This window comes from Mercenaria mercenaria, chromosome 10 (assembly GCF_021730395.1).
Source record: "Mercenaria mercenaria strain notata chromosome 10, MADL_Memer_1, whole genome shotgun sequence".
NCBI lineage: Eukaryota > Metazoa > Mollusca > Bivalvia > Venerida > Veneridae > Mercenaria > Mercenaria mercenaria.
This window is the reverse complement of record NC_069370.1, coordinates 20086659-20109530: the sequence shown is the minus strand read 5'-3', so window position 1 is coordinate 20109530 and position 22872 is coordinate 20086659. Positions and strand designations below refer to the sequence as shown.

The following is a 22872-nucleotide window of genomic DNA, read 5'->3' as shown; positions in this document are numbered from 1 at the left end:
ATCTGGACCGCCACCTAACCCCTTCCCTTCGTGGAAGTATTATTATTTATGGAGAAGAACTCTATAAGACTTGTCTTTCGTTCAAATCCTTTCCATCAACGGTTCTTTTAAAGCAGCATGCCTCCAGATCGTTCGACAACAAAAATATTTGTTTAGATATCTTGAAATAAATGCTATATTTCTTAAGAAGGCTTTAATACTTAATTACTGACAAACTTTATGTTACGGAAACACATGAGAATTTGCTGTTTTTACTAAATCGAAAAGCGTTTGTCACGCTTTTACTCCATGTAAACTGTCTCGATTATAAATATCTATATTTTGAAGTCATTATTCACTACTTAAGCTATAGGGCTGTTAGTTACGAGGACGGGAAAATGTCTTTATTGCCGCGGCGGTCAGGGGTTCGTTTCCCGACGCGGTCATCTTATTTTCTTAATTTGGAACTTTTAAGATATTTTAGAAACAAAAATTCATATTCTAATGTTCATAATAAGACTTCAATTTGAAAGAAAGATTATTTTAGCCAAATCTGGAGGCATGCTACTTTAATGTTAGTATATGAATACAATGATGTATATTGTTGGGAATAAATATGTTTAAACAAAGTATTTTTACATTATGACGCTTGTCGTCTTTCATCATTTAATAAGTAACGTTTTTGCAAATATCAGACCTTACCTTTATATTAATAATAAAGAAGCACAATGATAACTAAACCTGTAATATACAAAAATTTATATAAAACGATTCAGAGAGTATATTTTACAGCTTCGAAAATCAGCACCTGAAATATGTTGACAAGAATGAAGTGTTGCAAAATATTAATTAATTTTAGTCTCTCTACATCTCTCATGACATAGGTGAAAAAAACTTCGGAAAAAAATCAATAGATCATTCTCCGATCAAATTCGAACATTTTAATGTACTTGAAGACGTGGCTTTGCATACACTACCAGGTTTTTGGTAGCCAATGATTATTTTGTATGGCCTGGAAAAACGATAATCAGATTATTCCCTACAGCATATCTTCTAGTCCGTTAACTGGCAGTTACCGAACGTATGTATTTTGCATTTGGCTGTAAACTTTACAGTCTTTAGTGACTTCGCATATGAATGTGCGTTTCAATAATACACTTTGTATCATATCAAACTCAATCAGTTCTGATTTATTTTGTTATAGTTCTAGGTCAGTCATAACTACAAGTCATCCATACATTCGCTTAAACGCGAAAAGGAAAAACGAAATAGGGGAAATGAATATTATGCAGCGAAATGCAAGTCACTCCCATATTACCGTATTTTTCAGAAATCGGTCCGCAGAATAAACACCCTACGTTCGTTTTCCAAGCAAACAACTAGCAAACACGAGAACACAAGCACGAAAAGTGTCCTATTTATAAAAACTACATTCCACGATTGTAATAGTGTCTCTTGACCCCTTTTCATGCGAAAACCCGCTAAAATTGGAAAAATAAGAATAAAATGTTTGAAATGCACATGTTAAAACATTTAATTTTATCACATGAACATTTTTATGTTACCTAGTCTCAAACATAATATACCAATTACTGAAGATAGCTTAGCACAGAACAATAATAATACTGTAAAAGAACAACTCAGGACAATTTTATGATTACATTATATTTACTATTAACAAAGTACTATTAATAGCAATTAATATCTTATTTCGTTTTGATTAATGTTTGGCAGAAATTGGTCACAGCTTAACATAAATGTTAATATACACATACATATGATATAAAATATTTGCATAAAATGCAGATGTCGAGGCCCTGGGAAAAGACTCTTTGGCCTAATACAGCTTACTTGAAACAAACAAAAACTCTTATTACACAAAGTTAAGATATACTGGTGGATGCTGGCCTAACCGCCGAACCTGAGATCAGAATTCAACGGAGACCAGGTGTCGGTATATAAAAAAATCATTTAATTTAATCACATGAACATTTTATGTAACCTAGTGTCAAACATAATATACAAAATATTTCGGTTGTACTGAATGTGTGAACCCTCGATGTATCTTTTGCTTTAATTGCAAATTTGCCATTGAAAACCATATACTTTATTCTTTTGTTAAAGTCGCCATGAAAAAATGAATCTGAAAGTTTGGATGTTAAGAATTATGGCAAAAGACAAGCTTAGTTTGTCCAGCATACTCACATTTATATATTACGCCATCAATACATTGAGAATAGCAAGTGTGAGAGAGTACCAAATTCGGTACCAAGTACAAATTGACAAACTCAAAAAAATAACGTACTTTATTACACAAAACCCACATATTTAACTATATTCTACACTTCCACTAGAACTTCCGAATGTTAAAGCCAGTAAATGTATTGGACCCGTAATGACAATTTTCTTATGGTTATATGTTTTTATTAGGCAAATAAGATATAATTTACAGCAAAAGCGTGTTTTAATAATATTTAAACACGTCGGGAGGTTATAGATGTCGGGATTTATAACTTAATGAGGGAGCAGCATACTGCCACGTTACCAAGCCAATACTTCTCACAGAGTACCAGACAGTACGGTAGAAGGTCACTGTTAAAAGTGTTAAAAGTTTTGCATACAGGATGCATACAGAAATATTCACTGATGACTGAAGAGTCTAAAGATACGTTTCTTTATTAAAAAGAGCCGCTTTAGTAGATTGTACAGAAATTACTCATATCACCAGAAATAACAAGCGTAAAACATCAAAAAGTCAAGTCATATTACTGATAAAATAAGAAAATTGGCTCACATCATATGGACAGTTCAAATAAAAACATGAACGATTTAATCGAAATATGGAATATCTGTCATTTCTTCCATATAAAGTTGTTGGCTGAAGAATTGATGCAGCTCTTTGTTGGTGATAGAATCTTCCAATGTATTACGTAGATGCTTGTGTTTTGATCGTTATTTTGTATTTGAACACACGTTTAATTTCGCCCGTTTCTTTGGATTGAATCTGGTTCATCAAAATGGCGGTCTCTCTATAAATCCATATCTGTCCATTTTTGCTACGATTTGTTATTTTAGTAGACTTGGCCGCGGATCCAAAATGGATAATTAAAACTCAAACAGGTAATCGTGATAAACAACATAATTAGCATTTTTTTTTCTACAAATTAATTTACTATGATTTTTCCTTAAAAAGAGATATTTTGAACAAAACCGCTTCAGTTTTTTGTTTTGCGCATTTCGTTAACAGGAGTCAGGCGTCGTTAACACGATATTTTAAGGATTGATTCTTACTCACTGTGGTAGTTCAACGGGGAAAAAAGTTCTCCGTAAAAGCTGGACAGTTGTACATGGGGAATCCGGAATTTGCCAACTGTCGACTTTTCTTAACATTTTTTATTGTGCTCGGTAGCTTTGTACTGTTTGGTTTTTATGAAAAAAAGTCAATTGTCAAAGGTCAATTTTTGAAAATACCTATCGTATGAGAAGTACCCATATTATTATATTATATTAAATGAACTAAAATTATGTATGTGCATTTTTGTGTTTGTATATGAACATGTATTTTGCTGAAATTCATTATACTACAATACAACACTGCATTAAAAGGTTAATAGATGGATGGCTCCCCGACCTCTATTACACCATTTACGGAGGTTATAAATGTGGCTACTTCCAGGCCCTCAAAATAGAAATGAAAATTGTCATTATGGGTCCACTTCCTTAATAAATACCAATAAATTGTCCTTTTCAATTGTCCCACAAAATCCCATATATTGAAGCATATATTTTATTATCATTACGAACTGATGTATTTGCAAATGTGAAACTGTATAAGGATGTGCTGCAGGTAAAGTAAGGATTATTTCAGGCAGAAGCATAAATATTATTGTATATATTATTACGCGTTACATTAACAACAAATTGGATTTGTTTGCAAGTATGAAAAATGTACCCAGAGTATAAGGTTAGAAAACAATGAAGATACAGGTCTGAAAAGTTCAGAATTCACCAGCATTATAAAACAGACTAAGAAATATGTATTACAAAAGTGCAACCACAACGAATAAATATTCACATAAAAAAATTGCATCATCGACTTAGTTAAATATAAAACAGGGATAGATCTGGTCAGAGGTTTTCATGAAAACTTAGGGATAAGTAGAAGACAAATCTGACGTTCTTCAAAAAGTCTGACTTGTGCTTGTGTAAAATCTTTCTGTCTCGGTATTTTATTGAAGTCGTTTTGCATACAAAGAAATATAGATAGAAATAAACGAAATGTGCAGTTTGCTAGCAAAAACACCGAGACCGAGGCAGCTGCCACAGGGTGCCTCGTTGTGCCTCGATACGAGATTATTGTGTATGGAAAAGTAACTTCTGCCTTTTTGTAGGTAAATCTAATGAAATCGTAAAAAATTCGTAAAAAAAATAATTTCATGACATTTTTTATTCTGTACCATTTTTTTCTCTTCCAATTCGCACTTCGGCCGTTCATTATATTTCCGTATTGAATACATCATATTCCGTATTGGACGATGCATAAATTTTGCTTTGAATCTCCATAAAAGCCTTTAACAAATAAAAATATCCTAATATCAACATCAGTGAACGTTTGACGTGATATTTCAAGACAGAACCGCATTTGTCTGGTGCCAAATTTTACCGAGAAAAATAAAGTAAAAGGATTATTTAACACTATTTGTTACAATGCGTTAAATCTGGGCTCGTACCCATAAAAAATCATATTACGAGCCGCTCGGCTCGTCAAGGAGGTTTCTTGGAATAGGCATTTGTCCAAATATATAGCTTTAATTGTACAGGCCAGTTTCTATATATACCTTGCGTAACTGTAACTTAGTGTACAGTTTGAAGTCAATATGTTCAATTAAGCTAAGCTGATATTGAATTAATTTCACAGAAACCTGAAAGCATTGTTATTCAGTATGCTTAAACGAATCCAAAGCTAAAAAAAAAACAAGTGCAAAAAAGCAATTTGTGACTTACGGGTCGTCCGAGTCTGAATTCCACCTAGTAGAGAGCATAGAGCAAAAAATCTATTTGTTTAGGAATACAAAGGACATTCTATGATATGGTGTGTATTTATGTTGGTTGAATTAAGTACTAATATGCTTAGCCAAACACTATATCATACAGTCAAATGCTTTGCCATCCTTTAAAACTATTCATGTGTACATATTTGTCAAAATGTTACAATAAAGTTGGTTCTTCACCTAACATTAAGCTCAGAATATTTAACGTGTATCATTTAAGTATTATGATTAAAGCATTATTGTCTATTCTGTGACCACAACGGTTATGAATGGTTAATAGGTATCATGTTATAGCAACAATATCCGCTCCAGAAGACATATACAAACCCAGACTGTTCAAAGATTAGAGAAGGAAGTGATTTTACAAACACAGGCACATGAATAACCCATGCTGTCAATGCAAACTTGAAAAAAAATGTTACATCATGCACACCGAAATTAAATCCTTGATATACCCACCTTATTGCCGACTGACAGCTGGTTCCGTTTGCCAAAGGATATGCCAAGTCAAACACCTTACTGAAACGCTTCTGGAAAATAAAATAGTCAATCGCCTTACTGAACATGCTGAACAGTATCGAACAGCTTCTAGAAAATAAAATAGGAAAACTGTCTTGCTGAACATCTTCTGAAAACATAAACGCACATCCAAACCCTTACTGAACAACTTCTGGAAAATGAAATAAGCCAAACATCTCATTGGCAGCTTCCAAAAAATAAAATCAATGACACTTTGTCGAACGGTTTTACAGGAAATAAAATCAGTCAAGCATGTAATTTACAGAACGATGTAAAAACGCGAAACGAACAACAAACACATAGATGTATAGGTTTCTGAATCTAAAACTTGTTGAACACATCACTGACAGTAGATATTGAACATTTTAATGCAAAATAAATGAAACCTTCAAGGTATGAATGGAAAGACTTTCACTTCGGGAAATTAAGTAAGGCTATGATTTGATTACTAGTATGAATTACATTAATATTTATTATTTTGCAAATAAAACATACTTTATGTAACATTTTCTTCCAATTTATAAACAGCCAAATGATTACATTTCAACTTTAGTGCATATTAAAACGAAAACATGAAATGTAAAGTGTTGTTTGGCGTATGCAGACTTTTCATGCTTTTATAAACTTGCCTCCTATATACCAACGGAATTTTATTGACAACATGGCTAATAAAATGTACTTTTAAAGAGAGTTCTTATTTTGCACAATATATTAACAACATACTTCCGAATTAGAATCTTTGAGTAACACAGAACAACGTTCACATTTGAGAAGCATCTGGGCTCTCTGCATAATCTTCAATATGACGTCATCAAGTGACGTCTGCTCTTCGAATAAGTCATGGACTACTTCCAAAAGACACTGAAAATATATTAAATACATAAAATGAATATAATAAAAAGCAATTTCGATAAAAACATTACAAAATATGTTGAATAGACGTCTGTGTTTAATACTAGCCATGTGTGTGCATGCTTCTACGTTAATTAAGCATCTCTAATCTGAACTGTAAACAAATATTGGTTCAGTTGTGATAAGCTACATACATGAATAAATTTGTTATAACGAAAGCCAACAATTTTTAATGAATTTATTTCCTTTGCTCCATCCAACTTAACGCCGTTAGTTGAATTCCGTACCTTTTATTTAACGAATTTGATTTATAAAAAGTACGAATTCGTCTGATTTTCCTAGAGCAATATCGTTGAGCAACTGCTTAAACAATTCGAAAGACTGGTTTCAAGTTACCAGTTATAAATTAAGTCACTTGTCGTTCTATATGCCTTTAAATTAAATAAATAGATTAAAGCAATACAAAGTTAAGCAAAAGCCCCAGGACTTCTATTCGAACTACCTTTATACTGCACGAGTGTTTGTTTTATTTTATAATGTAAAAAATCCATTTTTTGTTTGGTTTGTTGATTTTGGAGTCACATTATGTAGTCGCGGACATGAGCGCAGTTTATGTAGCACATTCCGTTGAGTCGTCCTGGCGCGCACACCAACGCACCGTAAAGAAATTTTCAAAGTTATGTTTGTCGTTTTGGCGTATCAAATGCGACTTAACGAAAAATAAAACGCGACATAACGAAACAGTTTATTTCGTGCTGGCGCGCGTGTCGTCAACAAAAATTTCGTGTTGGCGCATCGGCGTGCACGCCACGACGAAATTAAAACGCTACGTTCTTTCGTGTTGGCGCGCGCGCCAGAACGACACAACGAAATATGCTACACCGCAGCCACACGCATGCCAGCGCAACCTAGCGATATGTTCTAAATCAGCCACCATAAGGATCCGATAGGGAAAGAAATAGCAGCGTTCAAAGAATAAAATAGTAAATAGAATATATAAGGTTATTATAATAGTAGCTTGATCTGGGACGCTGTATTCACTCGAGTGGATTTTTGCCAGATCGGATCTGACCTGTCAAAATCCACGTAAACTTATGATGCATCGTTAATAACTTTTCGGTATTTTCTGGTACCCCTGTAGGAGGTAAATGACAAGGTTTGATACTTTTATTATGCAATAAGAAGAACTTTACAAGAAACAAGAATAAGTTTTAGCAATAACTCAAAGCGCTGTGCCATTACTGTAGAATAGTGTTTGACTCTACTTCGTGAATAATCAAATAGAAATAGATATCTAAGTTTTCTGATACGTCATATTACTGTCCGATTTATAATAGCTGAACATCTGTCTCAAATTAACAGTCGAACAAAAACGCAAAACCGATATCTTAGAATAAACTTAACTGAAAAGAAGCAGCATTTATCATGAAGAAAATAAAACACATTTGCGTAATTTATTTTAATGATTTTTTCAAATTCATTTCATTAGGCAGAAAGAATAAACTGACAATGATTATATGACATTTCTGGATACAGCAATAAAACATGTATAGTCTTTTTTGTTGAGTTAAACATCACGCCTACACAATCATAGCTCGTATTGAGACTTTTCAGCTTTTTATGGCATAGGAAGACCGATCACGGACAGACACCTGGGTAGAACCATCAAACGTAAGCTAGCTGGAGCTATCCCCACAAAAAGAATTATACGCCCCAAGCGAGACTCGAGGCGAATGTAGTTTGAAGCTGGCGACCTTACAGGCCCCTCACAATGTACGTGTGAAGTACATGACATAAAACTATGTCAGCATATTTGGCGTGTGACTTTTTCGTAAGTCAGAATCATGAGTATCTTTACAGCTGTAACTCTAATCATGCAGATAATGAAAAGCATCAGAGTGTTTCCTTTAAGGCTTTTTTTGTGGCTTAAACTGGTAACCAGCACAAGGCCTTTAGAAATCAGGTATATGCCTGCAGAAAAAAAGAAGAGAAAACGAACAGACCAACACATTCTGGATAAAACTAAAATCCAATTCGTTTTAATGCATTTACGTAATTAAATGTTCTGGGTGGAAATCATATATGCACAAATTTCGGCTGAAATGACAGTTTTCCGTTTATGTTTTGCAGTTCATTTGGGAAGCATCTGGGCTGTCCTAATTTCATATACGAACTAAAGAACGAAATATATGTCTTTGGAAATAGGACTAATGTTTTCACAAAGGAAGCAATATATATTCAGTAGAATCAAGACGTTTATATGGGTTTTGAAAATAAAGGGTTTGGCATGGAATTCGTTTCAGTTGACAGAACAAATTAAAGCTATCCAGAAGAGGATTCATATCCTAGCCAAAAACTTATTTGAAACAAGTTTTTGCCTTTAAGAACGCTAAACCTAGAATAATATTAAGTTAAAACCTGTAAACGGCAAAAAAATATTCAGTGAATTGGTATCCCCAACAGAACGAAATTAAGGTTTCACCCTTAAAAACATTCTCCGCCTACGAAAACGCACTTGTATTTCCATGAATTTCAAAGCTACCTGTTATACAACGCTCAGTTACTATAAAACTTACTATTTCTAATATCTAACTCGATTATTAATAAATTTGATATTATGCGAAATGTATTAAGTATTAAGAATTCTATCTCTGTGGCGTCTTTGCTACCACTGATTGAAATATAGAAATCTGACATTTTACTTGATGTTTCAACAGGGAATAATAATCGTAGTAGATGTAATTAGGGTATCCGATCCACAAGATGCCTTTTGATCCAATGATTTTTGGTGTCATTTGAAACAGTTGTATCTGCGGAACAAGAATCAGTAACTAAGATGACCAAAACAAATATGCTCGTGTTTTTGACAGTGAAATGATAAATCTTACACTATAATAACTCGATTTCTGTTGAAGTATCATTGAACACTTTAGTGTAAACAAAAAGATATCATTTGCCATATTTTTGTCATGTAATTTATTTCTTTTTCAGTAGGCAATGCACTTTCAAATGTATTACAAAATTATATGAACTTACAAGATTTTATATATTTTGATAGCACTGTTATATAGAACTTGCCTATTTGAGGACGGGATACCTTTTTTGTCTAAGATTTGTTTTTGTTTCTGTAGGGATTAACCTCGTACCGACACAATTATAGGTCATATGGCGTCTTTTCAGCTTTGATGGCGGAAGAAGACCCCAGGTGCCACTCCGTGCATTATTTAATCACGGGCGGGCACTTTCCTCTATGAATAATTTGACACAGCTAAATGTATCTAATACTCATTAGTTGTACGAAATATTTAAATAATGTGAATGCAATTTTCCCTTCAATTTCTGTGGAAATAACGTCGTGTTCAGAATAATAAAACTAATACTGCGACCGTCAAAGCGATGTTGAATAGGGGTAGTGAAATGAGTATCAAGTTATGCACAGAATATAATAGCGATTGTCGATATGTCTGGAGAATATTCATCATAGACATAATGCTGAAAGCATGTTTCGCCAGATATTGTAGGAAACCACTAAAGACAATGTAAGTGGTATAAAACTCTTTCTCTGCAAAATGTATTTTCTGTCTATTCATTGACCTACTACAAGAAAATCTTACACTTCTCGACTGTAAGCTGTGTACATAATCACGCCTTAACAAAGAAGAAATGTATAGTAACTAACAAATTTTCAGATATACTTTCAAGAATTGTTGTATAAAATCATGTTAATCTTTCTACAAGGCAGTTGCATCATTTGATGAATACTCTTATATAACTATATAACATGAGACCAAACATCTGTATAAATGAAATAAATCTAAGTTATTTAATTTTACAAACAATATACACCCCGCACTGCATAAGTTACTCTTCTTTCTATTTGATCGACATTCTGTCCATAATAACGAAATTAACGTGGGTTGCGCATTTACGTTACATCAACTTTTGTTTTCATTCACTTTTTGCCATTTCTTCTCATTTACGGTAACGTTTCCTTGTTACTGAAATGTTTTTATGTTCTTAATTGATGTTATACACGAATCTCCCTGCATATTAAGTGACACTATTCACTTCACTTATCTTAATATTCCCTTCTACACTCAGAAATGTTGCAATCATTCATTGGATGGGGCATCTATAATTATGTAATGGTGGTTATTCATTGTTTATTCTCACGCAGCTTTGCAGTTATTACCACAAATAATTGCTAGAAATTATAACACTTTTGTTTTCCACTCCTGCATTAGTGTGATACAAAACAAGTTACACATTTAAAAGACCTAAGTGGGCAATATTTAAAGGCACTGACCTCCAGATCGTACGACAAGAATTAAAAAGAAATCTTTTTATATCAGGTTTCTGAAGAAGGTTTGAAACTTAGTTACTGACAGATTTCATGTTATGGAAACACTGTGAATTAGTTGTTAATACTATTTTTTCCAATCAAAATTGAAAAGCGTTTCTATCGCGATACCGTATGTAAACTATCTTAATTATATATTTTTTTATATTTAACGGTTGTTAGGTACGTATTCCTCTGTGGTACATATGTTGAAACGCGTGAAAGATTTATTTTCGGGACAGCCTGGGTATGATTCCCGACTCGGGCATGTTTTTATTCTTGATTTGGCATTTTTTCATAAAGTTCGGAGGCATAAACTTGTGTTCTAATGTTCTTAACATGACCAAGAATGACCATTTTAGCCAAAATCTGGAGGTAAGTGCCTATAAATGCCTTATGCATCGAAATGTGCATATTTGGCAGTTAAGATATGCCTTCATCTTATGACAATGTATTAACTTTTCGTAGTATGTATCACACCATAGTAATAATTATTTGAAATGGCCTCTGTGACAGTTATGCCAAATATCATGATGCCTTTGCCTCATGCTCATACTGTGGTCTTCTAGTGAGAGTATTTACCATTTTTAGATTCCATTTTGGTCTATACTGATATCACTGATATCAAGTTGTGATACATGCCACTAGAGCTTAACGCTCGCTTTGACATTATTTAACGAATTTACCTTTACATTGACATAAAACTAGATCATTGCCAAACATCCTATTAAGCTCAAAACATTTCCGTTCTTGATGAAAGTGTCTGTTACAATTATCTTACATATACGTACATATTGCTAAGTATCAGGTCGCAGCGCTCAAATTATTTTAAACGCTACGGCGTAATTTTCTAAAAGTTCGTTTTCAGGACTGTGCAACTAGACAATGTGTGCTAGTCACAACGTTAAACAAGAGCACCGCCTTGCGGGTGCTGACGCTCATCTGATTTTTTTTGTATAATAGAAATATTGTCCTACCCATGATTTTCTAAGTCTAAAAAGGGCCATCACTCTTGCAAAAAGCAGGATAGAGTTATGTTTCTTGATGTACAGTGTCCACTTATGATGGTGAAAAACTGTTGCAAGTTTTAAAGCAATAGCTTTGATAGTTTATGAGAAAAGTTGACTTAAACATAATATTCAACCAAGAAAATGATTTTTCTTAGTCCAAAAGGGGCAATAATTATTGCAAAAAGCAGGATGGAGTTATGTTGCTTGCTGTACAGGGTCAGCTTATGATGGTGAACAAGAGTTGCAAGTTTTAAAGCAATAGCTTTGATAGTTTAAGAGAAAAAGTTGACCTAAACATAAAACTTAACCAAGAAATCTGATATTTTCTAAGTCCAAAAGGGGCCATAAATCTTGCAAAAAGCAGGATGGAGTTATGTTTCTTGCTGTACAGGGTCAGCTTATGATGGTGAACAAGTGTTGCAAGTTTTAAAGGAATAGCTTCGATAGTTTAGGATAAAAGCTGACCTAAACATAAAACTTAACCAAGAAAACTGATTTTCTAAGTCCAAAAGGGGCAATAATTCTTGCAAAAAGCAAGATGGAGTTATGTTTCTTGATGTACAGGGTCTGCTTATGATGGTGAACAAGTATTCCAAGTTTCAAAGCAAAAGCTTTGATAGTTTAGGAGAAAAGTTGACCTAAACATAAAACTTAACCAAGAAATCTGATATTTTCTAAGTACAAAAGGGGCCATAAATCTTGCAAAAAGCAAGATGGAGTTATGTTTCTTGCTATACAGGGTCAGCTTATGATGGTGAACAAGTATTCCAAGTTTCAAAGCAATAGCTTTGATAGTTTAGGAGAAAAGCTGACCAGGCAACGCCGACGCCGACGCCGACACAACCGCTCAAGTGATGACAATAACTCATCATTTTTTTTCAAAAAATCAGATGAGCTAAAAAAGACTGTTCTAAACATTGGCTCGTCTGGTGCTCCTACAATCGCCGACAAATAACGATCATCTTCTGTTCCAACAAAGTCACAAGACGACGATCATCTGCTGTTCCAATAATTGGCGTTACATGACCATCACAAAAACGCTGTAAGATGACGATCGTCTGCTATTCCAACAATCACCTTTTAAGTAAGATGACGTTCATCTGCTGTTCCAACAATCGCCGTTACATGACAATCATCTGTTGTTCCAACAATCGCAGTCATATGACGATGATCTGCTATAATTCCAACCAATAATCACTTTTAGATGACGACGATCCTCTGCTATTTCATCAGTCGCCTTTAGATGATAGCCGTCAGCGTTTCCAACAATCACCGCTAAATGACAATCATCCGCTGTTCCAACAATCGCCGTTATATGACAATCATCTGCTGTTCCAACAATCGCCGTTTTGTTACAATCATCTGCTGTTCCAATAATCGCCGTTATATGACAATCATCTTCTATTCCAACAATCGCCGTTATATGACAATCACCCGCTGTTCCAACAAACGCCGTTATATGACAATCATCTGCTGTTTCAACAACCGTCGATAGATGACGATCATACTGCTGTTCCAACAATCGCCGTTAGATTGCGATCATCTGCTGTTCGGATGATGGCTGTATCTTTTCAGGTACGTGTACAACACTTTGTCGGAAACATCTGTTGGTCCTTGTTCGAGTGATTTCCAGTGGGTATGAATACATGGTTGAGTTTAGAGCAAGCGATATGCGTTTGAACTTCGCATACTACAAACAGGTCCATATTGGAAAGTGTATTCCTTAAATAGAAACTACAATAACAATAAAACTAATTAACCTTTTTCTTAAATACATTAGTATTTGCACTAATCCATATTACAGGATGTAAGAGAAATAACTAAGTGACGTCGAGTCATCAATGAGACATTTAGAGCATTAACTTAACTTCTGTTACAGAAACCTCATCACTGTTTGCCTTGGGACAGAAACAATAAAACAGATTATCGCTTGTGGTAAAATTTCTGACAAAAATATACGTACATCTTCGACCTTCGAGGCTCTGTTCTAATTATCTTAACACTGTCAGACAGAACGTACGTGTACTTTTACTTTAACATAATTGTAAACAACGTTACGCTTAATTGCTTAATGGAAAAACAGTTTTCTAGATCTCATAATTCTTTATTTACGTCTGGATATTCTAAATAATCGATAGTCTGTATTGTAACAATGCCAGTACGTGTAATTTTCTCAGTTGGAAGAACTTTGTAGATTGTTTAAAGTCTTTTAATAGACATTGTATAGGGGCCTCCGTGGCCGAGTGGTTAAGGTCGCTGACTTAAAATCACTTGCCCCTGATCGATGTGGGTTCGAGCCTCACTCGGGGCGTTGAATTCTTCACGTGAGGAAGCCATCCAGCTGGCTTACGGAAGGTCGGTGGTTCTACCCAGGTGCCCGCTCGTGACGAAATATTGCACGGACGGGCACATTGTATAGACATGCCTTTACCGTCTTACATACTCTTATTAGGCTTTCATATAGGCATTTATTGTAACTTAAAATTAGAATTTGAATGTAGATACAAAATTGAGAGGTAGCCATCAGTAATCCTAACTCTGTGCACTCGCATTATTCCATCACATGGCAGATCTATGCTTGGCATGTAGGTAGCATTTTCATAATGAAATAACAACATGACAGAACTCATGGAAACTTAGATCATACACCACCACTACAATTGGGGTCTCATTTTTTAGCTTATTTTGCAGCTTGAGTGTTTGGCTGAAAATATTTTTCTTGCATCTAACATGTCCCAACTTTCCTTTTGATTTTTATTCAGCACTGACAATATTCTTCAATAAAATATATGTTACAGACATTTAAAATGGGTCCTGGTGTGCGCTGTGGCCATTGGAAATATGTAATTTTATATAGAATAAAGAAGAACAGCCATTTAGTGTGTTGTAACCTATAAGGTGACATTGGTAAAAATTGAAATCTGGCCAGATGTGGGTGGAAATGAGCTGCTTTGATTAGAACTTGATAGAAAATGACAGATGCACTGCAATTTTCTTGTAAATGAGGATAAAACCCAAAAATATCACATTTTCACTGTTTTGGGTGTATTTTTTTTTCAAAATCTGCATATTTATAGCCTAAAAATTGCTTATTTCTGGCAATCAGAGGTAAACATGAATATATTTAATAGTTTAAATGTGTAATTTGTATGCAGGTCAGAGTAGAAAATGACTAAACAGGGCAGAACAAGGCTACAGTTAGGGAAACTGCTTGAAAATTATGTCCCGACAGCTAATTTTGTAAATATATGAAATATCTCATAAATCCTTTATTACAAGAAGTAAGACAAATTACATCGCGACTTGAAGATTTAAAGCTGAGATAAAACGAAAATCAATGAAGCATTTAGAACATTAGCCAAATTTCTTTTACAGAAAACTCATCAATGCTTCTCTTGTGACAGGAACGATAAAATTATTACTTGGCGCAAACGTTCCTTTGCTGACAAAACAGGTTTGCGTGTCTGATCTTCTGAACACTCTTAGAAAGCTACTTCATGTATTTGAGTTGCATCATTTTAACAGAACCTTATAGTCACTGTAAAAGTACGAATAATTGTACACAAACGTTGCGCTTATAGACTGTAACATTCTTTTTGTTTACACGTACTTTCTCTCAAACGAAAATATTGTGTAGGCTGTCGTGAACAATTCAAAGTGATTTTTACTTGACTTGATAATCAAAAATGTATTACACGACAGAACTTGTTTTCCCATACATGCATCATAAACTTGTTGTAATAGGTTTAACGTCCTATTTATATTTCCGTTCTTTTATTACGTATAAGCGTAAGATTTTTTTATAACAGTTTAAACGCTTGTCCATTGCCAAAAGTATACATACCTTGTTTCTTTCATATTCCTTACTGTACGCATCGAAGATCTGTGCATTGTAAATGGCTATTCCACAGTAAGACAAGTAGGCTGACAGTAGCTGAAAATAGAAAATATTTCAGTAAAAATAGACTTTTAGAAAATGAGATTTTTATACGAATGCTTAAGATTAACAGTATTTTTTTATCGAATAAGGAAAATATCAAACACAGAATGGTTACAAAAAAGAAATATACATGACTGTATAAATCTTTACTTGACATAAAATAGGTCATGGAAACTGAAATATATTTCATAAAAGAAGAACTCTATATGGTCAAATATTTTACTTGAAAAGCCAAACAGAGATATTGTCAAATGAAGTCGTGGAATTCAGACTATACTGCATCATTACTTGTTCCCAGTGCTATTTAATTACTAGATAAATCGAAATCTACGCACAGAAGCGGATATTAAAACTTGCAAGAAACAGTTTGAAGAAGCGATACCGAAAATGATACGTATTAAAGAATTCCCAAAACGTCTATTATAAAGTCTGGTACAGTTTGCCAACATGCTCTCTAATTGGAGGTGCAACTGTAAGACTATTAAGTGTATCACAATGAATGCAGACAACTCTTTAGACTTAGACAGTCTCGGGGATACAGTATTTAATATTTACAGACCATATCCTTTCACGTGTGATAAATATGTCTGATTGTTTTTGTGAATTTAAGAGTATTCTTTCCACTTAATTTTATGCCTTTCTGGCCAAACAGGAATGTACTGTGATAAAAATCTATAGCTATAATCATATTAAATAGAATAACAACTTACTATCTTGAGGTTAGGTTAAGTATATCGCAAAGAACTCTGTGAGTGTTGCGTAAATCTTATTTCAGGGAAGCAATATTTTTCCAGTAAAACAAGAAACTGAAATGATGCATACAGTTTGGTTTTTGTGTCTGTACCTAGATTTAATGACGAATTATGAAGTGCTGTTATTATATCACGACAAAGCTAATCAAATGTAAAGTGTATATTGCCCACCTAAATTCAGCTATGTGTTGTATATCTGTGAGCTGCCAGTGAAATCTAAACAAGCGCCCACAAGGCTGATTTCGCCTTTCCTTACAACATTAATTCGATCTAAAAATAACAATATTAAACTGCCTGTGGTAACATGCGCATTATTCTGCAGTATAATGCGTTTGAGATTATTGATGTGCCAAACTAAAATTAATTATGGTCTGTCTGGAATGTTGGACGTAATTTAATTCCAGGTGGAAGATTTTTGTTTTATTTGATTTGCAAAATATATGTAGTAAAATGGTTTTGATAGTTTGATTTAATACCTGCCTGCACTACATGCACTTCAGAAAATAAAATGTACTAGAAGATTCCTTTGAAGAAACGAAGCAACATAATAGCCTCACTATGATTTAGTCTGCTTTTGAGAGGCGGCAACCCTTAACCTAGAAAGCCTTAAGTGGAATTTTATTATAGTAAAATTATATGCACTTCGTGATCCCACTTGACCAGAAAATATTATGAAAACGTGGTGCATGTATTGCGCCAGGCAAAATGCTTCCCTTTTTCATTTACATTTTTACGTACAAGACATATAAGAATAGAAAAACGTATGTAGCAGAATCATGTTTTAACATATTCAGACACGATGAAAAGGTTATACGCCAACTGCTAAGCCTTTTATAATTATACCGCAAGCGTATATATTTTTCGTCGTGTTTGAATATATTATTATACATTATTTCATAATTATAAACCAATAGACATGTTATTTATAAACATAACCATTTTGACGAGTTACTTATAATATGATCCGTAAGACCTCATGTTTAAAAAGTAAGTATAACCCACGAGACATGCTATTTATCGAAATGTATTACTTAACTTGCAAATATATAATTATCAAACAATAGACTTTAATTTAAATTTACCGCTTGTCATGTTACTGTATAATCATAACGATAGCGCATGTCAATTTCAGATTAACGCCATTTCGTAGTCCAGGGATATAAATACAACCTTGTGTTGAAAACCTAGTACTGTAAGCTTTTAAAATTGTTTTACGGCATATCCCACTGTGTTGAAAATGTATCCTATGTCAGTAACAAGAATAATAAGATAATTATTTATCTTTATGATATAACATGTAATCATTCTGTAATAATTCTGCTATAACGCACTTACAATGAAACAAATGTGGAGCGTTGAATTCTTCATGTGAGGAAGCCATCAAGCTGGCTTACGGAAAGTCGGCGGTTCTACCCAGGTGCCCGCTTGTGTTAAAATAATGCACGGAGGGGCACCTGGGGTCTTCCTCCACCATTAAAGCTGGAAAGTCGCCATATGACCTATAATTGTGTCGATGCGACGTTAAACACAACAAAATAAATTTGGGTACAATTTACTTAAAAATAGATATTGTTCCGTAAACAAACACACCCGAACTTGAGTCTAAATATATTTAAGTGTGTTATTCGCACGAAGTATTTCATTAAGATTTGTTTTATCTATTTCACCAAAATATCAATAACTACAGATTTCTAATAAAATCAATCTCAACACACAGTAACCATGTAATGAAATCGCCTTAAACCAATTTGAGTGTTCATTTTCAAATTTAGAATATGAACAACATTTTTGCACATCTTAATACTTTGTCATAGTAGTATTACATTCTGTTGGATATATATTTAACAAACGGTATGGCTCAAACACTCGGTATTAAATGTTTTACTATCGTGTATTTAATTTTCTAAGGGTAAAAGTTATTTACTGCGGTATTGTACATAAAACGTTTGTTAATTATTTCGAACTAAATTATTTCAAAACCTAAGCAGGTAAAAGGAAGATTATGAACTAATCTTATCTTCGTTTTAACAGAATAATGTTTCCTTAAAATTCTTCAGTCAAATTTAAAGTTAGGATTAATAAAAAGTCTACACTGGTTTCGAAAACTACTTCCTGCTTAACATCTGATATCATCAAAAGTTAAGGGACTATAAAAAGCAAGGTATAGGTTTACAATGCTAGTTATAAACAAACTCTATTTTTTTTCTTTTTCTCCTCAAATCCATTCACAATATTTTTAAAAAACACCTAAAAGCCATTAGATAATTTCTATAAAAGTAGTTTTGAAGTACAATCTTTTCAATGTCCTTAAATGCCAGCACATAATTTCCTATACAATAATTTCGATTTTTTTAATTCGTTAAGTAATAAAACCATTTTGAGCCACTATAATTCCACTGTTGAGGACCAAATGACATAAAATTAATAAAATTACACTGAACACTGATTCCATCACGTAATAATTAAAAATTCAACTGATCACCATTGCATCATATATTTAACAATTTGTAATTTAATCGGTGTTCTGTATCAACTTTATTACCACAGCATGTCTTTGTCGGTGTGCAGCATGAACTGCACATGGTACTAATTTCTGACGTTTGCTGTCGGTGTTTTAATTCTAGGTTGGTTTCTGAATCTAACTAAAATAAGTTATGTTAGGAATATGTGTGGGTTGACAATATCGACATCCAAAAGTTTTATCTATATTTTGAAACAGTCCTATTTACGTACCAGTGTATTGATATAATTGATTTACATGTGTAATGTTGTTTTTTTTTCTTTTGCAATTTATTCTGTATGATTCACTTTTCATCTCAAAAAAATATTTTACAACACATAAATTTCAAATCTAGTATCTAAAACAAAAATGACGTTTACTTCTATATTCCCTTGGAAGGAAATTTACAAATTATTTATAATGTTATTGTTTTATAAAGAGCAAAACTCGTTTCCAATGCTTTTAAACTACTATATAGACAAATACTGCGCAAAAAAAAACACCTTTAAACTGTAGTTACTTCGGTTGTGGGACATTCTGGCGGATATTTAAACTCTAATAAAATGTCTATTTAGAAGAGAACACCTCCTGAACGTACAACAAAAGAACTTAGGCACCAACGTACTACACATATAACATAATTACAGTGTCGTTATCATCTATCAGACAGTTGCTTTCGTGCCGATGGTTCTGCGTGAAATCACATTTTTTTTCTATCAAATAACGAAACGTTTTCTTTGAATTATTCATGAGCAATCAGTCATGATTATTTTCTAACGAAATCGGATTTGATTTCTTTCATAACGCAAGGACAAACACTAAAAAAGGCAACGCTCCGAAGAAGTTCAATGACCCGCAATTACAGGTTCCATTTCTGCGGAACCATTTTCTTACTAAATTTTTGAAAGGGAAAATACAAAAACATGCAACAAACCAAGTTTTGGAATAACCATTAAGAAGTGTTTAAAGTTGTGTGTGTTTTGTTTCAGTTCTGATTTCACCTTAGTGTAGTCAACTCTTTGATTAAAATTGGGACAGGTCTATCCACAGATGATACAGTACTAGTTTAGTGAAGATCTTTTAGGAGGTGTTTGAGAAGAAATCGCTGAAAGATTTTACCTTTTAACGTTGGTGACCCTTTGACCATCGAAACTATTTGAACAAAGAACAAAGTTATTGGAAGAATGCTGCAGAGTAAGCATCAAGTGGTCATAAGAAGAATTTATAAGTTGTTTTTCTTATTTTTAGTTCTGGCAGTCCATAAATGCAGTTAACAATCCTATAGCTTTTGAAAAATGCCCCCAAAGGGTGCTATAGACCATGCCATAAGTAGGTCTTAAGCAGAGGTCGTTTATAAGTTGTTGTTTTAGTTGTTCTAATTTTAAACTCTGGTTAGTCATGATTGCACTTAGCAGAAACTATTTGAACTCACTTGAAAATGGTCCGTGACTAGATGCTACAGATCCAAATGTTTTGTAATTTGTATCAATGGCGTTAGAGAAGTTTAAGTAAAAACATTGTAAAAATGTAAACAAGTAAAATGTTGACGCCAGACTAATGAAGCAAGGCTAATTAGAGCTCACACTGAGCCAATAAAAGCTATACATTTTTTGTTTTTAATAAGTGAGAAAGAAGGCAAACAGGCATTAATCGTTTCTTGCATATTGCCTTATGTCAAGTGTTGGCATCCACAGACGGTGCTTTATAATTGTATATAACATCTTCTATCATATATAGATATATTGTATATACCAATGTTTATTCAGAAGATAAAACCTCTTTCAACTGTAAATATATTTTAAAAATATAAAAGATAACTACGAAAAGAAATATTCCTCTAGTTCTAAACTTATTTAATATTTTAAATTCCGCATCTATATTTAGTAAACATTTCAATGGACATTTTTGTTAATCGCATTTACCGTGAAAAAAAAGTTTCAAATTCCTTTAGGGCCAATATAATTGAAATGGAATATTGCTCCAGATACCCAGGGTTTTAGTCAGACAACATGTTTAGAATAAAAATTAGGTTTAAAATTCTATGACATTATTTACACGAAACACTTGAGTTTGAATGTATTTTACGGATGAAGCAAATTTCAAGATTTTGCCGGTTCTTTTACAAAACCAGGTCCCTGAGGAAATGAAAGCATGTTCCATATGTCTTACTATGACATTGATTACTAAAATTACTTTGACATTGAAATTAATGTGCAATACAAGAAAATATTCCTGTCGTTGAAGGCGGCAATACATCAGCGGCAATACGTCAGGGTTCAAACTGCGTTATACGTTTGCAAAACCTGGTATATTAATTTTTTACCAAAATCTTTTTTATCTTTTCGTGTAATGCAAATAAGAGATGTAATAGTAGACTCGGTTTCACTTTCAGGCACTACTCTATTCATTAAGTAGCGTAGTAGTTCCACGGTCCCAAAGAACTAGAAAAAATGATAACACTGTTTCAAAGTATGGGACGAGCATTAAAGAAAAGACTACATGGTTTTATTTTTATACTGTAGGTTTTTGGTGGCGAACTTTTGAAAACATATTTCGTGCAAGACAAGAGTAAATAAAGAATGTAAGAAACAGCCCCACCAGTTTACAACATCACTTTTTGATAACTTGTATGATCAATAGAATGCAACATCGCGGCCTCTTTGAAGAAAACTGACATAAAACTGTCGAGTATTGCAGAAGACCTAGATCAACTCACGAGGCTACATATAAGATATAGCAATTAATTAGAATTATAAGACATATTTCAAATGTCATCATTTTCGTTTCCTTGGCAACACTGAAATAAATGTCAGATTTTGTAATTTATGTGCAATCAGTTCTTTACGCAGTCGGCTACAAAAAAAAGATTTAATTCTAAATCAAATTGTTATCAGCTCTAAGATAAACTGAGTTAATTTCCGATGGAAAGCCATTTCTCAGAAATACGAGTAACGACGTGACGTGTTTGAAAATATTTGATGTGATTAATTATTCATTACAATTTTGTCTGTGCAGAAACGTAACTAAATTGTGACACAGAGATACCAGCTAGTGCATTTCAAATCAAATCATAATCTAAATTTTATAAAACAAAGAAGCACATATCTTAAGACGACAGATTTAGTGTGACGTCACAGCGATACAACTTCATAGGCGCAGTAGTCAGTACAATACTGGGGTTTTATCTTATCTGTTGCCCACGCATAAAGAAGAAATTACTCTTTTTCAAGACCTCAGAAACTCGCAGACGCCGTGTTCATAGCCATGCATGTTATTCGCATTTCTTTAGAGAATAGCTTCAGAAATATCAGAAGTGTGTGCATCGTATGAAATATTTTTTTCGTTTTCGCATTTTAAGTGTATTTATTTCTTTCTCAAGAACATAAATGTACTTCATAATCAATAAAAAATCTGCCCTGTACTAAAATTGAATTGACGCTTACATCTGGAGACCGACCGATTCGTAGGAAGTACTTAGAACGGTATACATCGTACAAGGGTCTAGACGGTACGAAAGGAGAGAATCAACTTCCTCTTCTAACGTGTTCATGTTTGAAAGTGTCTCATGTCTTTGTTATGACAAAGGTAAATAAGCCGCAAACTCATGCAGTCGAAGCAGGCACCATCGAGGTAGATTTTCAACTCTTAAGTCAAATTTTGCTGTTACTTTTGTTTTCTTTTGAGGGTTTCTGTGTATTTTGCAGCCGAGTTATAACAAACAACTATTAAATTCGAAATCAAGAGCAAATATAAAGTACCTATATATCTAAGACGAATATTGACGTTCTGTTAAAAAATGACGTTAAGACACCATACCAGACATGAAAAGCTACAACTTAAGTGATCTTTTTCACAACAAAGTTAATTGAACAGACGCGGTCATCACGGCACTAGAAAACAAATAACCTTTTATGTAAGAAATGTATTACT

The 22872-nt window shown here is 33.5% G+C and overlaps 1 protein-coding gene across 4 annotated transcripts in view; it reads right to left on the bottom strand.

The window, feature by feature from the left end:
* Positions 1-22872, bottom strand: part of LOC123559706 (dual 3',5'-cyclic-AMP and -GMP phosphodiesterase 11A-like) — a 171718-nt gene that overhangs the window by 21611 nt on the left and 127235 nt on the right. For 2 of the 4 annotated variants that reach the window (XR_008372660.1, XM_053552436.1), the window contains exons 4-7: positions 15595-15684; positions 6273-6410; positions 5490-5560; positions 4984-5007 (exon numbers count right to left, since the gene is read on the bottom strand). Coding sequence is in view for 3 of the 4 variants with exons in the window: in XM_053552436.1 (XP_053408411.1) it covers positions 4984-5007; positions 5490-5560; positions 6273-6410; positions 15595-15684 (323 nt within the window). In the remaining variant the exon portion in view is untranslated. The remainder of the gene's footprint in view (positions 1-4983; positions 5008-5489; positions 5561-6272; positions 6411-15594; positions 15685-22872) is intronic. The other 2 variants (XM_053552437.1, XM_053552438.1) reach the window with 1 other exon arrangement.